Consider the following 19,719-nt stretch of genomic DNA (forward strand, 5'->3'; position numbering starts at 1 on the left):
TGGATTTTCAAGTGCATTTGACTAACTCTATATAATCATTAATGTGAAAGGAGGAATTTTGTGGTAGCGGTTAAATAAATTCGTTTTTTTTCCCACTGCACCTTTGGAAGCAGTTGAAATGTACGAGCAGTGCATCGTTTATGGAGGAAACCCAATGTTTCCATGGAGACAGTTATTAACAGTATATGTGATGATGTCTTTCCATTTTTCAGTTCCTAGTGTTGTGTATTTATCACATTTTCATAAAGTTATCTTTAATTGTTTTTATTGAAGTTTTGCAGATTCTTAGGAGTTGGAAACATACATGCATGCAGCATAGATGGCAAAACAGGGTTTATTGTAATTAGCTGCTTCAACTTTGGAAATTCATGAAATCTTGGCTTCTGTGTCATGACCTATCTTCGAGTCAGAGAGAAATTTTGAAATTTATGACATTTTTCCACATTGGAAAATTCCAGCTGCATGAAAAATTATGAACAGAGAATTTTGTCAAACATTCATGTACATGGTTCATCAGTTCAGAGTGGCATGCCTCAGATGACAAACGATTCAAATGTAATAATGGAATATGTAGAACTAATTCTGGATTGTTTTGTAAATTTGCAAAAGGAGAATTGACAGTTTTAAACTTAAAATATATTTTATTGCAACAAGTGACTAGTCTTTCACAATGTCATATGAAGGTGATCGCCTACCCCTTTTGAGGTCCCCTCTTGAAAATGGAAGGAATTACAAGTACCACTTTTCTGACTCCAACCCTCTTCCACATCTAGTAATGGTAAGCTGTAGAAAAACTTTCGGTTGTTGTAATTCTGACTGTCAGTGTCAGGTGTGGTACTAAAACTTCTGTGCTTCAGGGTACTGTTTTGATTTTCCACCAAAATAGAAGTTGATATTTTGAGTGTAGGAATAATAAAGGGTTTGTTTTATGGTCATTGTTGAAAGGTGTCCACCATAAGCATACAGTATTTATCTGATAAGCCCACCCTCCCCATAATAAATTTTAACCCAATATTTTAAGGATACAGTCAGCTTAATCAATGATTTTCCACTAAATTCTGTAACAGTGGCAGACCAGAGCTTTACAGATTTGTTCATTTTATTTTTTATTTTATACACCTTTTCCATTGTTTTAACATCTTCACATGTTATTTTTATCATGAAGTACTGTATGTTTATTTGGAAGGGGTTATCTTCCTAAAGATTTTAGATGCAGTTCTTACTCTTGATAGTTTTACAGTTTTAGAACTTGTAATTGGCACCATATAACCAGCATTGTGCTGATGTGCCATTAAACCCTTGATTTACATACTATTTTTTCCCTACAGTTTTGACAATTACACTCTTTTTACTTAGGATTTCTTTGACGACATGTCCACCCACTACTTCTTTTAACAAATTTATAAGGTTGGCTTTCTGAATTATATTTCTTCAAATAATGTACTCCATTGTTAAGGCAGTCTTACCTATACATGTATTATGGCTCATTTTTTGGGGTCCTCTGAATAGTCTTATGGTGAGGGACCAGTGTATTTAAATATTACATGTACTAATTGATTTATATAATATTTGAATATTAATGTACAAAGTGATTTATATCATATTTGAATAATACATGTTCAGAGTGATTTATACATGTATCATATTTGAATAATACACATACAAAGTGATTAATACATGTATCATATTTGAATATTACATGTACAAAGTGATTTATACATGTATCATATTTGAATAATACATGTACAAAGTGATTTATACATGTATCATATTTGAATAATACATGTACAAAGTGATTTGTACATATATCATAATTCAATATTACGTGTACAAAGTGATTTATATCATTTTCATCAAAGTGCTTTTAGTGTTTGATCTGTTTAATAAGAGGCTTACAAAGCCTTTTAATGAATGAGATTTTTAATTTGTTTCTGATTCAAAAGTTTTTATCATATACTAAGTATGGTTTTTATGTTTTATTGATTATCATGGGCAGATCTTTTATCATTTTAAGCGGGTGGGGTAATGGGTTCTGTTTTTAGTTCAGTTTGCTCAAAGTGGCCATTATGCTTTTTCTTTTTTCATTTAAAAAAGTACAGTTTTAATTGGAAAAGGGAAAGGGTGGACTGCCATTCAGGATATGTTACTAAGAATCATTTTCTCTGGATAAAGAATATTCATATTGAGTGTCAGGATATAAATCAGCTTAGTCATTTACAAAGGTATAATTTTTCCCTGCTTACATTCTTTGATCATAACTTTCCTTCATAGTTACCCTGAAAGGCCAAGATAAGAGTACTCCAAAATTCGGTCCTCAAGAATCAATAAAATGATCATGTTTAATCTTGTCTGGCCTTAGTAGTCTTTTCTTAACACTCAATAGACATTTTATAATGAGTTTTATTTATTGGAAATCAACATTGCCTAATATTTGTATTTCTTGATGATCATATACTTTGTATTTGATCCAGCATAAAATGAGTGATTAGCTGTTATTATGGGTTAAGTTTGGTCAATATGACTATATTTAAATGAATCTATTCATTTTTATTGATCAGAAAAGTAAGTTTTGGTAAATGCCAAAACTGTGGAAGTTCTAGGTACATTACTGTAGTTGCCCTCTGAGCCCCAGACATTTTCATTTTTGGAATGAGTTCAGGACCATTACAGGGACCAAAAGCCTAATAATGACACATCATATTTTTCCATAATTTGCACATTTTTGGATTGGCCATGGAATTGACAGTTTTGTAGATTTTGTTATCTAGTTTGAAGTTTTAATGTTTAAATATGGCTTTGTTCTTTCCACAGATGAATGCAGAATTGTAAATCAAATTTCAATATTAAATTTTTATTTACTATATACATATGAGTGATAAATTGCATGTGGAAAAGCTTAGGTTTAGCAAAATAAATATCAAGTGCAATGTAACATGACAGGTGCAGTGTTACATGACAGGTACAGTGTAACATGACAGGTGCAATGTAACATGACAGGTGTAACATGACAGGTGGTGGGGAATAGCTAATAGCAGTAGCCCTCTTGTTACAGTAAAGGTATAGCAATGTTTGATTTGTTATTTATGTAGATATATTGGTTGGTATGGTTTTTTTATTAGATGTTTTGTTCATTTCTTTTTGTCAGCCTTCCATTTTTCTTAAAATTTATCAGCCAGTTATGTGCACACTAAGACCTAAAATAGTAAGATAAGATTTTATGATTTTTTATGATACATGTATCATATCCAATTCTGAATGTAGTTTGTATGATTTTTGAATTTACATGTGGGTCATATCCAATTCTGAATGTAGTTTGTATGATTCTTGAATTTACATGTGGGTCATACCCAATTCTGAATGCAGTTTTTATGATTCTTGAATTTACATGTGGGTTATACCCAATTCTGAAATGAAGTTTTTCAAACCAAGATTTTAAAAAAAAATTTAGAGTAAATTGTGTGCTCCAGAAGTTTCATAACAAGGGTACCTGATCTAGGTAATATGGAACCTAGGCTAATGTTGTTGTGATGATGCAATCACATGATAGTATATTATGGCTTTTCAGCAAGTACTTGTGTATGTGATGTTTAAGTGTGTGTGTGTGTGTGTGTGTGTGTTATAGGTTTAGTGATACATTTTCAGTAGATTAAAAGTACAGTGTGACCCTGCTATAGTGCGCTCCATTATAACACGAATTCGGATATAACACGGTTGTGGTGTGGCTCCCAAAATTTCATCTACATGTATTTTTCTTGTGCACAAAAAAAATTCTTTCTTAAAAGTATGAAAAAAACAAAAACTGTATTATCATTTTGGGGAAGAGATCACATATGAATAATACAAGACGATCATGGCGTGGCTCCTGAAATTTTGTATGTATTTTTCTCATACTCGAAAAAGTATTTCTTTCTTCTTAAATGTACAAAAAATAACACATAAAAAGTTTATTCTGGGATCGCGTAGGTCTTTGCCAATGTCGCATACTTGGATTGTTTTTCCTTATTGGCTGCAAAACATACCATGTGGCAATTTTTTTTTTAATTGGCGACGTTGTTGGCTGTTTAAACTTTAATATACAACCATTGGTTTGAAATGCAGAAATTCACAAGCCCCATGAAAGGAATCCGCAAACTGGATATAAAATGCACTGGAATTTATCTATTGTTACATAAACGAATTCTTTGTCCATATTGGCAAACCATCTAAATAGTGCATTGTTATATTATAATCAGCTTATCATGACATCTATCATGAGTACTGTATGTTGTGAAATATCCTTTTATAATGACTTGGGACATACTGAAAAGTAAATGTGTCATTCGTTACATGATTGTGCTATAATTTTCCACTGAATTCTGACCAATATGACCTGTGACAAGATTATTGAATATTTTAAAGCTCTGTGTGTGTGCATATTTTCGATGGAATCACTTGTATTGTTGATTCAATGTATATGATGAGGTTCCCGGGTGAGTTCGCGGTGTTGATACTATCCATGCTATACATTAGATATGTATATATAAACAGTATTCATGTATATGTACCAATTTGTGGGTCTCTAAATTAAGTAAACTATTATATGTCTTCTCTGTTTTCACTACAGGTGTATTTCTCATTTAATATGCATCAATTTAAGATGGTAACTGTGCCGATGAAGCAAATATTTTACCGCCCGCATTTATTACCTACATCCCCTCCCAGCAATTTTTTTTTGGGTACATGCTTAATTTTCTTCAGCTGACTGACCTGGTTGCTTATAACACAGTTCGGTCTATAACGCAGTCGGGTTCTATGGCTCCCAACTACCGTGTTATAGCGGGGTCACACTGTATTTTGAATGTCAAAGGAAACTAACAAATCAGTCAGAAAAGATGTGTGTGTGTGTGTGTGTGTGTGTGTGTCGTTTTTAGTGATAAAATTACAGTAAAATATCAGTACTTTGAATACCAAAGGGAGCTAACAAATCATTTGGAAGAGATCCATTATTTGAATCAATGATGTTTAATATAATTATAAACATTCTGTAAAGTTTTGGAGTGATCCATGGTGTTTGGCCCAAATATGTTCAAGTGATTGAGAGTATACTACATTCATGCCCTCCTTTTGATGTTGCTGTTGTTAGTTGGTTGATAATGCCACTTTCAATACATAATTGGCAGTATTCTGCCAAGGAAATGGGAACTATAGTGCATTTCCTAAGAATGCATAGAAACAGCTGACCTGGGCATTGAACCAACAACTCATGAATTATGGACATGATACCCTGCCAGCTGTGATCCTGCAGTTCCTTTTGAGCCTTGGGATGTGTTTTATTGATTTTCTGGGACCAAATATAAGCTCGAATCCCAATTTGACCAATAATAGATTCCAATTCCTATGTAATCACTAATATCTCTGTAGACTCCAGTACATGTACTATAAAATATTTCAAGACCGTTTAATTTATTATTGCTAAGTTCAACAAAGTTTAGCTTATAATAATTTTGTCTACCCCACAAAATAACTGGACCTAGGCCTTGTTCAAAAGTCATAAAACCTGTCTTTTACAGGCACATAGAACAGTCAAAATGTATCCCTTATATACAGGCAAAATATATATGTATGTAAGTAAACTTAATGGGTTCATAAATGTCCTTTATGAGCATGTTTTCTGTGTATTGAGCTGTTTTGCATAGGCAGATTTTATCGTTGAAATGGGTAATAGAGAGGGCATTTAACAGATACCTCACTGGTTCATTGCAGGTGCAGGAGGATATTAGACAGCTAAGGGAGAGCCTGGTTAAAGGAGATGGGAAGACAATCAGTATCGAGGAGCTGGAAAAAGCCCTCAGCAAGACTGAACAAGGGCTTCAGGTTAGTCCAAACCCAAGACATTAGCCCAAACTCATGACCTTAGCCCAAACAAATGAAGTTAGCCCAAACTCATGATGTTAGCCCAAACAAATGAAGTTCAACTTTAATATTTATTTGAATATTTTTTAATAAGAAAATTCTAAACAATATTGTCCTGTTTTCTTTCTGTTTATTTTCTCCTTGAACAGTTGCAGGAATTTAAAATGCAAACAAACATACACTTTCCTGCTTGTCTCAGGTGATGAAAAAGTTTCAACAGCATTGTAACTAGATGTAATTCTTCTGAATTTGCATCTCAGTCAAACAGATGCTACTCTCTTTGATATGTTATCCTTATGGTGCAAATGTTTCTCAGTTTTATCCTCAGATTTACTAAACAAATTTGATTCCTCAGTAGTATTAATAGACAAATTGTAAGTACTGCTACTTTAACTTACTCCTTAATATATTTCTAAAAAATTCTGCAAACCATGTTTTTCAAACTATGAAGTTGAACGGATTTTGGGCAGGTTTGGAATTTTAGATGATATACATTGTAGAATGTTTCTTCTCTTTGTCATCATTGCTGTGGATCAGCATGTACATGTTTTAGAAGTTTTTGTTCTTCAGTTTCTTAGACCTTTTGTTTAAGATCATTGCGCACAAAATTCAGCACTTTGTCACAATTAGCAAACTCACTGAAGTTCAGATTCTGTAGCTGTAGTTATTGTTCCTTAATAATCTGTTCATCTTGACATGACCCCCAGAGTCTTTCTTACTTTCCATTTTTTAAAAACTTTCAATATAAGATTTCAATGGCAAAGTACTTGCTCTCTATCTCTCTCTCTCTCATAAGTTTGGTGTCTCTATGAACACTAGCTTCATCTGAGAACTCATTGTCAAATATTCTGTTCAAAATAGTGTTGCCATCCTCAGCTAACCTTCATTCTGCTTGGTAGATACTGTAAAAAGCCTATAAATGGCTCATCACTACATATGGTACTCCATTGTTCCCAAAAAGCAGCCATTTTTCACCCAATATGACAGCATTTTTAAAAATTACAAATGTGTGTTGGGATTTGTGAATAATTTTAAATTCATAGCAATAAATCATTCCTGATATTTTAGAAGTGAACTTTTATTGAATATTTCAAGTTGTTAAAGTAGTTCCAGGATGGATGTGTGATATGGAAATTGTAGATGTACAACAGATTGAACATCTGTATCGAATGACTGTGTAATATTAAATGGGTATGTGATAAAATTTTGTACTGGAAATCAAATGTTGTTGTTGTTGTTGTTGTTTTGGGGCTTAACGCCATTTTTCAGCACACGATAGGCTATACATGGCGGCCAGTATTAATGGTGGAGGAAGAACCCGGGAAAACCCCGGAAAGAACCACCGACCCACGAGAAGCTACTGGCAAGCTTTCTCACGGAAATCAAATGATGATTCAGTATTTCTTAATTTTTATTAAGTGGAAAGTAATTCCATTACTCATCATCTAACTTATATATATGTTTTTGCTATGAAATTTGTCTGATTTAAAATAATTCTGTAGAACTACAAGTTGATAATAATAATAATAATGATGATAATAATAATAATAATAATAGTAATAATAATAATAATAATGATGATGATAATAATAATAGTAGTAGTAGTAATAATAATAATAATATTATTATTATTATTATTATTATTAACAATAATGATAATAATCCTTTAGTAAGTTACTCACTTCAGAACTATTCTTCCTTTAGTCTCTCACACACACACACACACACACACACACATCTTACCATCTAATTAAAGTATTTACTTTTGAAAGTGCCAATACTTCTTGTTGCCTTGATGTCAGTGGACAAATTGTTTTAGACAATTGTTTTCAGTTAAACAAATTTAAACTTTCATCCTTCACAGAATGCAGTGCATAATCAAAAGAAAGTTGTACCATCATTTCTTGGAGATAGCATTGGGAAATTCAGTTTAACGTTTTATGCACTTAAATAACATGTTGGAATTCAAGCTCTGTACTTTTTTCTGATCAGTGCCATTTTTCAGATATAGGTGCAGTAAATGCATCAGATAATTTATCAGTATTATTTAATATTTACTATTTGAACTAATTTTCTTTTTGTACATTTCTGAAAGGCACATTTCATAATAGAAAAGCAAAATAAATTTTCAAATTGATTCACTTTAGGTCTACACTAATTGCTTATAATTTGATGAGTTTTCATTTTTAGCTTAAGACAGAAGAGATGCTTGCACAGGTAAACAATCAAGTGCAAACATTGCCAAATGCTGATGGCCTCATTTCCATGGAAGCAACCTGGGACTTCCGCACTCAGGCAAAAATAGATCAGACTAGAATGATCCAATCTTATGTTCCAAGGTCAGTAGCGACAAACATGATTTTAAAACTTTCTTCAAATCCTAATTGGTCCTTGAAACATACATAGAATGATTTATGAATATATATTTCCAGGGGCAACGATTCTAATTTTGATCTGCTAGCCCAGCATGAATGATGCAGGGAAAATGGTCTGGAAATTCAAATTTTCCTTCATTTTTTCTATGTAGGACTTGGGACCAGTTTTATGAAATTTGCACAATAGTGATTTTCATTTGCTTGAGCTAGATGGGATGGGAATTGTTATCCCATGCATCTACACTTTTATTGAGTAATAAATCTTATTTGATAATGCAATTTTAAGTCCTTCATTTTTGTAATGCTTTTTACATTTGTCCTTTATGAACAGTAGAAACTGTTTATGTTTGTCAGTAGAAAAATCCACTTTAATATGAACAGCTAAGATTGTTGTCAGGATTGAAACTTGATGGCTTCATTGTCAATAGAGGTACTAAAATATTTCTGCTTATTAAAATTTACATAAAAAATGTTATGTCTGTAACCTTTTAGAAAAGTAGTTTTATCTTTATATGATAATTTAAATCATTTTTTATAAATATAATTTGCCATTAGGTTTCAGTCATCTCAGGACAAAAACATTAAATTCTGCAACAATGTTTTTAAAAAAATAGATCTTTTCACCAAATGTTTCAGGTATTAAGACCTGAACCTGATTGGCCTGGTAACCTTTAAGACTGATTTGCCTGGTAACCTTTAAGACTGATTGGCCTGGTAACCTTTAAGACTGATTGGCCTGGTAACCTTTAAGACTGATTTGCCTGGTAACCTTTAAGACTGATTGGCCTGGTAACCTTTAAGACTGATTGGCCTGGTAACCTTTAAGACTGATTTGCCTGGTAACCTTTAAGACTGATTGGCCTGGTAACCTTTAAGACTGATTTGCCTGGTAACCTTTAAGACTGATTTGCCTGGTAACCTTTAAGACTGATTGGCCTGGTAACCTTTAAGACTAATTTGCCTGGTAACTGTTAAGACTGATTGGCCTCATAACCTTTAAGACTGATTTGCCTGGTAACTGTTAAGACTGATTGGCCTGGTAACCTTTAAGACTGATTGGCCTGGTAACCTTTAAGACTGTTTGGCCTGGTAACGTGTCATGCAGTTTCATCCCATTTTAAAGTAAATATAAAACTACAATGGGAGGTTATGAATTATCAATTATTCACTGTTCTTGGCATTAATAATGCTTAGCTTTTATGATTAAACCATTTTGCTGACATTGGTGACTGTTGAATCATGAAACATTGCTACCGTATTCACTCGTGTCTTAAAAGTCACTTGATCGTCACCAAACTAGATTTCTGTAACCAGAATTACACTGCAGTTACAATATTTGAGTTGAATTGTTTGGCTTCACACGAACTTTGCTGTCTTAGTTTGTTTCCATATTTTGCCTTGAATATAAAGTTTGAATATTGTTGTCCAATACATTTTGTGGTGCTTTTATTCTGTGATTATATCAACAGGGAAAGATTGCGACAGCCACAACCACCAGGATCGCTCTTGCCACTAAGACGACCAATACAGATGCAAGGACTCACCCCAGGGCAGCAGGTCAGTGTATGGTATTATAGTCATATAACCATCTTTTATTGCTGTACATACAAGCTATTACTCTACATTTTGTAAAGTAAAAAATGGCTTTAGAATTGTGTCTTATTATACATATTGGGCTGCAGTTCCAGTGAAATGAATAATTTTTATGAAAATGAGACATACTTTAGCAAACAAATTACAGAGCTGTACTTAAGCAATATGATTATCTAATTATGCAGACAAATGAACTAAAAATGTGTTAAGAAATTTTGAATAAAACAAGTTATGTAAAACATTTTAGTTTTAAGCATTTAGTCCAACATATTTAGTGTATTTCCATGTTGTATAATGGCAACTGTGATCAGTATAACTATGCTATCCGTTCCAGTTTAAGATATTCCATTGACGTTCAAATAATAGAACTTGATTATTTTGAGAACAATCAATTAAATAGAGCTGTTATTCACAAAATACCCCATGAAATTTATAAAAAAAATGCAAATAATTCCAAATAAGGGAGTAAAATGTAAAATACCCAGTTATTAAATTCTTATCTGGAGCTATGTGTTGGATAGTAAATGGGGTATTTGAAGAAGACATTAAAAAATATGGACCATGTAAAAAAGGGTGGCAATTCCTCAGTCATCCATTGCAAATAATTGTGTCCAGTTAACACTCAATGGTCAAGGACTTTGTGTTCTGAATCAGTCTGACATATTTTCATAATTTTCATTTTCTTACTGTACAGCTGAAGCAGGGAATGGCACTTAGGGCAGTATTCAACCCATATAGCCAAGAAAACCGAAATGTCCTCAATAGTAACTTTGGGATCCAGCTTCCACTTATCCCTCAGAAAAAAGAATCCAAGGTAGGTTCAAAGTCTTTTTGTTGTGGCAGAATTTAAGAGATTAAAACTTTTGTTCCTTATGTTGTTCATTTTTTTCAGCACAAGATAGGCTATATATGACAGCCAATATAAATGGTGGAGGAAGAACCAGGGAAAACCCTGGAAAGAACCACTGACCCATGAGAACCTACAGGCAAGCTTTCTCACATACCCACATTGGACAAACCTGAGACTCGAACCCACACAGACAGAGTTGAGATGGCAGTGATCTGTAACAGTGAGCGCTTTAGACCACTTGGCCACTCGGGGCCCCACCAAGAAGACCTAAGTAAAGTTAAGTTTTCACTATTTTTAGTTATGGCTCCTGTTTGACTTATAATTTGGCCATTTGGTTTTGCTTTCAATCAAGAGTGTTTGAAAGACTTCAGTATTGAAATCAAATACAGTATCAGGCATGACATGAAGAAGACCTAGGTCACATTCAGTTTTCACCATCTTCGATATAAATTAAGGAGTTATTGCCCTTTGTTGTACTTGCAACATTGTCCTTAAGTTCCCACTTGTAACTTTTGAAGGACATAATAAATTGAAACATATTTAATATGAGACTTTATATTAATAACACCCAGGTTAAGTTTAATTACAAAAGTTTATGTAGTAATTGCTCCTGTTTGGTTTAAAACTTTTCCCTTTAATTACTTCATATTGATAGATGGCATCTGTGGCATATGAACACATTTCTAGTGTCTTTAAGTTTAGTTATTTTATTCTACTTTCCTTTTATTTTATTTAATTTTCATTATATGGTTGGAGAATGTTCTGCTTTGTGTGATTGTATATTTCCATTTACTTTCAGCCACCTGGCAAACCATTAATTGGGACAACAGTAGAACCGTTAGCTGTGCTTTCTAAAGCTAACAGAGTTGATCCACAGGTAACTAACAAAATGTATAACTGCTGTTTTTGTGAAATAATAATAATAATAATAATAATAATAATAATAATAATAGTAATAATAACAATAATTAGAAGTAGTAGTAATGTAGTAATGATCTTATCAGTTAATTACTGTACATGTGAACTGATTTATCTTGAACTGCCCTGTTGTGTAAAATATTCTTAAGTGACATTTAGGTCAACAAAGAGGTGTCTAGTAGTCAAGTATAAAGACAGTTTTTTCTTGAAACTCAATGTACACAGCAAAAAGAGGAGTCAAATCTTATTGACCACTGGAGGACATCTTTCTTAAAATTTCTTTGTTCTTAAGTTAAATTTGCCTTATCACAACCACAAGTGCACTTATTCTTTCTTGTATGTGATGTGTATTTGAGGTCTGTTTAAGAAACAATGGTGAATGCTTTCACATGACCAATGATAGCATTTTTGCTGTAACATATTTTGCAAGTTATACTATGGGAGATTCCAGCCATACTCAGTTTTGTAGAATCAAATCAAGTTGGCAAACAAATGTTGAAGGATTGCAAGGTCCTGAAATTGGAGGGGATACACCACTTGTTCTCACTGGATTTGAATTGTTACTGACTTTGTACAGTTATGTTTAGGCTCAAAGAAAGATGCAATATAGCTGTATAGAGTCTGTTACTTTAATGAATGGGTTTTCCTTTCCAGATAGGCTGCCTAGATTTAGAGGAATTCATACAAGGAATCCTGTTTGGCATGTTTATGAGTTGGCATTTCTGTAATACAGAGAACTTAAATAGAATCTGTACCACTGTTTAACTTAAATATTTTACTTTTCATGCCTACAACAGAGTCTGCATATTTATATACAATAAAACAATGGCAACCATCTTTCTGTCATTTAACTAACAGAATTCTAATGTAGCACAGGCCAGCTATGATCATGGAATGTGATCTGATTTCTTAATCAAAAGTGATGTTCAGTTCTAATTGTTTTATGATGACTATTTTAATTGATGTGAAAATTTTAATGTGGGTGTAAATATTATATGTATTTCTTCCTAACAGGAAATGTAATAATTTTTGTGTTAGATTTCTCCACAAAGTCTGGAAAAGGCGGTTAGGTTGTGCAAGCATATGTTCTGACTTGTAGGTGATAACAGTTTCAAGAACCTGAGTCTAAATTTAGTCCATCACTTCTAGTATTTGAGTCCTAAATTTAGCCACCTGTTGTTACCCTTGTGACATTTTATAAATGGCCTTTTTAAACATTTGCAAAGTCATGCCGGTTCCAATAAAACTGTAACTATTATGTTACAACAGCAAAATATCAGTACTGCATGTAACAAGGAATACTTACATGGAAATCTGCCTTCAATATTTATACAGTATTATACAGTAACATGATTATTATATAAAATAAATATTTACAAAAACTGACACATGGACAATACTCATTTCTTCTTGCACTAAACTGCAAATAATAGGTGATAAACATGAATATGAAGATAATTTATGTATCGATTTAGTTAATAACCTGATTTTAAACAAAATTATCAAATATGCTGGGAATCATTAGGCCAAATTTAATATTCACTATCGTCAAGTCTAAAGATTGGTTGTGACAAGAAAAAAAAATTGAAATTGGAACCCAAAGAAAGATAAATGGGGTCTGGATGGCATTGCGGTTATTAAGCCACTCTCTTTGTATCACTGTAATCCATATTTTGATTACTGGTTACAGAATTTTCAAGAAAGTTTGGTCAACCAGGGTTAATTGTCTTTACCATGTTTTCTGTTTCCTCCATCTTGAAGAATACTTCACAAAACTTGATATTTGAGTCATCTAAGTTATGTTCCCTTCTGACTGCTATGTGGAAGGGCTTGTTTTACTGGTGTCGGTGTTTTGTGGAATGCAATGAAATTTTGTAAACTTATTGGCACATGTCTACCAATAACTTCTTGAGAATTGCCATGCTTAATATTATTGTTAACTAATACTGTGTAGTTATTATAAGCTTTGGCTATTGGTATGCGCTTGCTTTCATTACTATTCACTGGAAACCCAGATCAGATATAGACTCTAGAATATCTAAAATGGTATGTAATAAGCAATTACATTGAGTTGCCAACCACCACCACTGAAAAAAAAATCAATAACCTACCACTTTAGTACACTGTGGAATGCAAGTGTTTTCAGTGAGTGATTTGTGGCAGAGGTAGGACTTTCCATCTACACTTATAATGTGTTGAACTAATTGTATAATTAACATTAAGCTGATAAAAGTTAGAATTAAATCTATTCAGTCAAATAAATGAATACAATAATTTTAAAATCATAAGAGCACAAAAATTGAACTAATATGAAATTTAGTAGGAATAGTTTGATTCATATGTTACTTGATTAGACTGGCAATTATAGCAATTTTTCCATTGTTTTTTTTTGTTGTTGCACATTTTAAATGTTTTTAATTGGAGTTTTGAAACAAATAATAATTTTTGTTAGTGCAGTTAGTAAACCACTTTAGGTTGACAAATGAAATAGTATGCATGTTGGTATGCTTATGTATTTGAATTCTTTTGATTTTTATGCCATTTTTTAGCAACTCTTTAAACATCAGATGCATATTTTAATTTTGGAGACTTAAACAGTGAATTCCATTTACTGTAGTATCATTTATTTTTGTTGGGCTCAATTTTCATGGTTTTGTAAAAGAAGGCATTTTCGTGGGTACTTGTGGTTTTGCCTATCAAAGTTTGCACATTATTAGGTATTTAATTTCATGGTTTAACCTCTACAGATACCCAAAATAAAGAATACAAAAGAATAAAACTATGCTGATGCAAATGGCGGTCACTTTAATGTTTAAAACAATACTGCCACCCGTATGAGCACAAATCAAAGACCTGGCAAGTTCAATACTTACATCGTGTTTTCGACTAAGTGAATAACATCAGTTAAAGCCGACACAGCCAACAACATTAAAACAATACTTTCATCTCTTTGAGCACAAATAAAATACATGTCAAGATTAATCACTTTCGCCATTTTCGTTTGAGTACTCAACATCAAAGGCAGCCAATGCAGCCAATAACACTAGGCCAGTTGGTTATTAAAGTACATATGAATGATTTCTTACTTAAACCACTGTCCATCAAGTTGCACCATCAGTACTTTCTGACAATCATGGCATTAACACAGTGGCTTAAGAGTGGTAAAATTCAACTTAGATCCCCCTTGGTTCCTGGACTTCCTAAACTGTCACAACCTGCGAACACGGCGCAGGCACTTGCTTACCAGGCAGAAATTTTGAGATTATTTACCAGAGAAGCATTTGTGAGTACCCTGAGACTTAATTGACACGATGTTGATACATTGGTTTTGTCCAAAAATCTGTGAAGTGTGAGCTTTAATAATCTGCTTTAATTAGTGTATATACATCATCATCATCATCATCAGTCCCATAGTCTGGGAGACTGTTGGGGTACCACACAAGACCAGCTTACTCCATTCCTCTCGATTTTCCGTCTTTCTCAGTGAGTCACTCAGTGTCTAGCCTGTCCACTCTCAAATGTTATCTTCCCACCTCTTTCTTTGCCTGCCTGTCTTTCTTCTTCCTTGTACAGCGCCTTGTAGGATTGTCTTGGCAAGTCCTGATGATCGTGAGACATGCCCATACCACTGCAGTTTCCATTTTTTTGTGAGGCCCTTTGGCTTGTCTTATCCTTTGCTGTATTTCTTCATTGGTGATATGGTCTTTGTATGTGACCCCGAGGATCTTTTGGAAACATCCCATCTCTGTAGCCTGTATCCTTTTCTCCAAGTCTGCTCTTATGGTCCATAATTCACAGGTGTAGAGAAATATGGAAATCACCAGTGAGTGCATCAGCCTGACTTTTGGGCTGAGGGTGATGTTCTTGTCCTTCCAGATGGGCTTCAGTTTTGTCAGTGCTGCTGTTGTCTGTACAATCCTGGAGAGTATTTCAGGCTTCGATCCTTCATCTGTTACATTTGCCCCAGAATACTTGAAGCTGTGGACTGTTTCTAGCTTTGTACCTTGGATCCTGATGTCAGTGCTGATACCCTTGGTGTTTTTGGTCATCATTTTGGTCTTCTCTGCACTAATTTCCATGCCATAGGCTGCCGAGGTTTTGTCTAGGCTCTCTACTAAGCTAGCTAATTCTTGCTCATTTCCTGCTAGTCCATCAAGATGGACTAGCAGGAAATTTATATGCATAGTGTTTCATAAATAATGGTGTTTCAAGAAATAGTTATAGTAGTTTACAAAATTATTGTTCTTTTGGATTAAAAATGCATGGATAAAATGAAATGTGCTTCCAGAAGGATTTAAATGTTTCAACAACAGTTGTATTCGAATGAAGGATCGATTTGAATAAGTATTAAATTTAATTTTCACATACTGTTATTTTGTATTATTTTTTTCTTTCATTTTCAGTATTATTATTGTTTGAATGCTTATGCTTTTTCTCTATTTTCTCTCTATCCTTACTTACCTCACACATCGATTTAAGGCAGTGAGTGTAAAATCACAGCTATCGGATACCTTATGGAATGTGTGCATTGAAACAATATAAAATGATTTATAATTCTTGTTTCAAAAGGTTAAAATAAAAAATAAAACAAACACATGTAAAAGCTAATATTTAATTACCAGATTACAGTATTGACCTTTATTTATCAAATGCTAGTAGCAGTGTTAGTCTCAAGGAATGAAACAATGTAAGAAAAGGTGGGGGGGCTTATCATACTATGTGGCTCGTTTTTCGTTGGGGATTTAAATTTGTGGTTCAGGGCAACAATGAAAGCCATGAAAATTGGTCCCCCATGAAAATTGATGATACTAGAGTAACTATAAAAACAAGACACTTTCTTTATCACACACCTAATGAAATATCATTGTATTCACCTTGCTGGATTTCTTCCTTACCATAAACTTTTGCCAAGTACCACTGTTACAGAATGACATTAATTTTAAGTGTGTGTGTGTGTGCATGCATGCATGTAAAATATCTTTTTGCTTTAAAAACAAATCCCTTGTTATTCTTAATTCCAAAATAAATCACCCAAAATTTTAATTGCATGTATGGATGACTACTTATATTTTAAAGTGCCTTCCTTGGGTCCCATGCTAAAATGATAAATAATTTTTGTTACTCAGTAACTTCATCTATTTCAGCTTGCTCCTCCTGCCATCACAGAAGATGATGCTAGAAAGGGAATAATGAGTTTGATAGAGAGGGGCCTTATCCCTCCAGCAGCTCAGCTGACTCTTGACCCCTCCCCTGTCCGCAACAAGATGGCACCACTGCATAACCCAACAGAGAAGACCAAACCTCCAGCGCCTCCTGGTAATTGAGTCCTGTAATGACTGATCTTCACCTGTTCATGTGTAGCAGTTTAGTTTCATATTTGATATCCTTTCTCATGACACGTTAATTAATCTCTGTGGCATTTATTCTAAATTTGACAAGAGTGCATTTGTTCCAGATTCTGTGTAAACATTTTATAATTCAACAATATGGTGTATTCATGGCATCTTGGTGATGGACAAAATGGTCTTTTATTAGTGCAGGACATGTTCTGAGTATCTCCTTTAAGAAGGGGGCAGTTAACTGTATTATAAAACAACATTCTTCTTTATTCTAGTACAAGGGGTGTGAGCTTGGGTGACTGGTGTGGCCAGTAAAGAGCCCAAATTTACACATATATTTTTTAATTATATTTTGAGGAATGGCACATTAATTTTACAAAATTCTTTGTTCACAATGGGGCTGCCTCACTTAAAATATTGTTCTGACATGCCTGTGATAAGAATTTACACACACTAAATTATGAAATAAACACATTGCAATTTCATTTGCATGTTATGAATATAACTTAGGTTTCCCTTATGATAAATGGAAAATGATATTCATACAGTAAAATATTGATTATTTAAATGCAGTGGTACACAATGAATTGTGTCCAGATCTTAGTAATCTTATTGATAATTTTGAATTTCATTAACATATTATAGTAGTCTCCTATTATAATACTGTTAAGAGAGCCACTCAAAAATAATACCACATTATAACTGAGGTCACCTTTTACTGAGGCATGTTCAACATTAAAACTACATGCATCACCAAAATTGGATCCATGACCATACCCATGTTATATTCAGGACCGTGCTATAGTGAGGTCCTTTAAAGTGAGATCCATGACCATACCTTTATTATATGCAGGACCATGTTATAGTGAGGTGCTTTATAGTGAGATCCATGACCATACTTTTATTATATGCAGGACCATGATATAGTGAGATGCTTTATAGTGAGATCCATGACCATACCAGTGTTATATGCAGGACCATGCTATAGTGAGGTGCTTTATAGTGATGGACTACTTTGCAGAATATCTTTCAGCCTCAGTTAGTTTAAAAAACATTTGTGGTAATGGCTTTCTTACCATAAAATTAATTAATGAAATCACCATGTAACAAGCCTTTCCATTTCTGTCATGGACATTAATTGAAAATTTGTGCAAGAAATGGATTTCATTGTTAGTAATGGTAGTGTTATGCATAAGGCTAAAATAAAGCAGTATAATCCTGTTAAGCACATAAAGAGATTTCAATAAAAAGTTACAAAATGTAGATATGATGTATCATCTTAAACATTTCATGAAACTATGTATATTCTAATGAAAAGAATCATTTTCTTATATTGAAGAAATTGCATCAAATTTGGCTGGCATAAAATTGGATTTGATGATTCGACCCCATGATTCAGCATCTGAAGTTCAGGGCAAGATGCCAGTCATCCCTCACCATCAGTCACGATCGCCAATTAGTGCTAAGCAGAGCAGAACCACATCAGGCAAGACACGAGACTCTTCTCCATCTGGACAAAATGTCAAGACTCCTGCTACTTTGAAAACTTACGAGATGCCTCTTCAACCTATGGTATGCTAATGTTGGTTCTTACTGTTTTAGTCCTAATGTATTCATTTGATAATGGCTTCTAGAAACTGTAAAGTCATATTCTGATCACATACCTTTGTGTCCCTTAAAAGGCATTAATTTTTATCAATATATTTTGTAATGACTTGACAATGTCATAATTGCTTATATATAACTTGTGCACATTTGTTAACAGCATCAATTCAGATCTACTGTTCCAAGGTCTACACCATTTACTTATACATAAAGTAGTCATCTTTGGTAAAGTGCTTACTGTGTAGTGATCATTACATTATGATGTCATGGATATGACATTGCTGTTTCCCTAGTTGCATCATAGTGCTACATAAGCTGAGAGACATTGGCTGTAAAAATGCTGTGGTTGCAAATGATGTCTCTCATTAAATGAAAATGAAAAGTGTTGTGTATTGTTTTAATAATTACAATAACAGTCCTATCAAAGAAAATTATCAAGTCAACAAAGAGAGCGTGAAACCTTGGAAAACCTTTGGTGATTTTCAACAAGCTATAAATCGGCCACATAGGATATGCAGAAAACAATGAGTTTTTTTATTGCTGGGACCATCTATGTAAAAATATTAATTTTGAGTAATGTTAAATATTCAAACATTTCACAAGTCCTTAAGACTTGAATAGAACAGTGTAGATCATCCTTTAGACTTTCTGAGACTTCAGTAAAACAATGTAAATCAGGGGTCTCAAACACGCAACCCACAGGCCACATGCAGACTGCCAAGTGGTATTCTGTGGCCCGCAGAATGTTTGGCATCACAAGGCATCTTAAGAGATAACAGAGGTGGTGCAGCCCTTGGGCCATTGAAAATGCCCATATGTGGCCCTCAGACTGGATTGAGTTTGAGACCCCTGGTGAAGATTTTTTCAGGACTTCAGTAGAACAGTGTAGATCATCCTTAAGACTTCAGTAGATCTTCCTTAATACTTCAGTAGAACATATCAATCTTCCTTAAGACTTCCATAGAACAGTTTAGATCTTCCTCAAGACTTCCGTAGATCTTCCTTAATACTTCAGTAGAACATATCGAACTTCCTTAATACTTCAGTAGAACAGTTTAGATTTTCCTTAAGACTAAGGTGGATCTTCCTTAATACTTCAGTAGAACATATCGATCTTCCTTAAGACTTCCATAGAACAGTTTAGATC

At 33.6% G+C, this 19,719-nt stretch overlaps 1 protein-coding gene across 1 annotated transcript in view; it reads left to right on the forward strand.

The window, feature by feature from the left end:
• Positions 1-19,719, forward strand: part of LOC149801541 (IQ domain-containing protein H-like) — a 106,670-nt gene that overhangs the window by 17,303 nt on the left and 69,648 nt on the right. Inside the window, exons 2-8 of the mRNA XM_089955732.1 lie at positions 5,743-5,853; positions 8,083-8,231; positions 9,737-9,824; positions 10,555-10,674; positions 11,510-11,587; positions 16,773-16,944; positions 18,307-18,539. Of these exons, the coding sequence (XP_089811858.1) occupies positions 5,743-5,853; positions 8,083-8,231; positions 9,737-9,824; positions 10,555-10,674; positions 11,510-11,587; positions 16,773-16,944; positions 18,307-18,539 (951 nt within the window). The remainder of the gene's footprint in view (positions 1-5,742; positions 5,854-8,082; positions 8,232-9,736; positions 9,825-10,554; positions 10,675-11,509; positions 11,588-16,772; positions 16,945-18,306; positions 18,540-19,719) is intronic.

This window comes from Sinohyriopsis cumingii, chromosome 4 (genome assembly GCF_028554795.1).
Source record: "Sinohyriopsis cumingii isolate HCF-2022 chromosome 4, ASM2855479v2, whole genome shotgun sequence".
Taxonomy (NCBI): Eukaryota; Metazoa; Mollusca; class Bivalvia; order Unionida; family Unionidae; genus Sinohyriopsis; species Sinohyriopsis cumingii.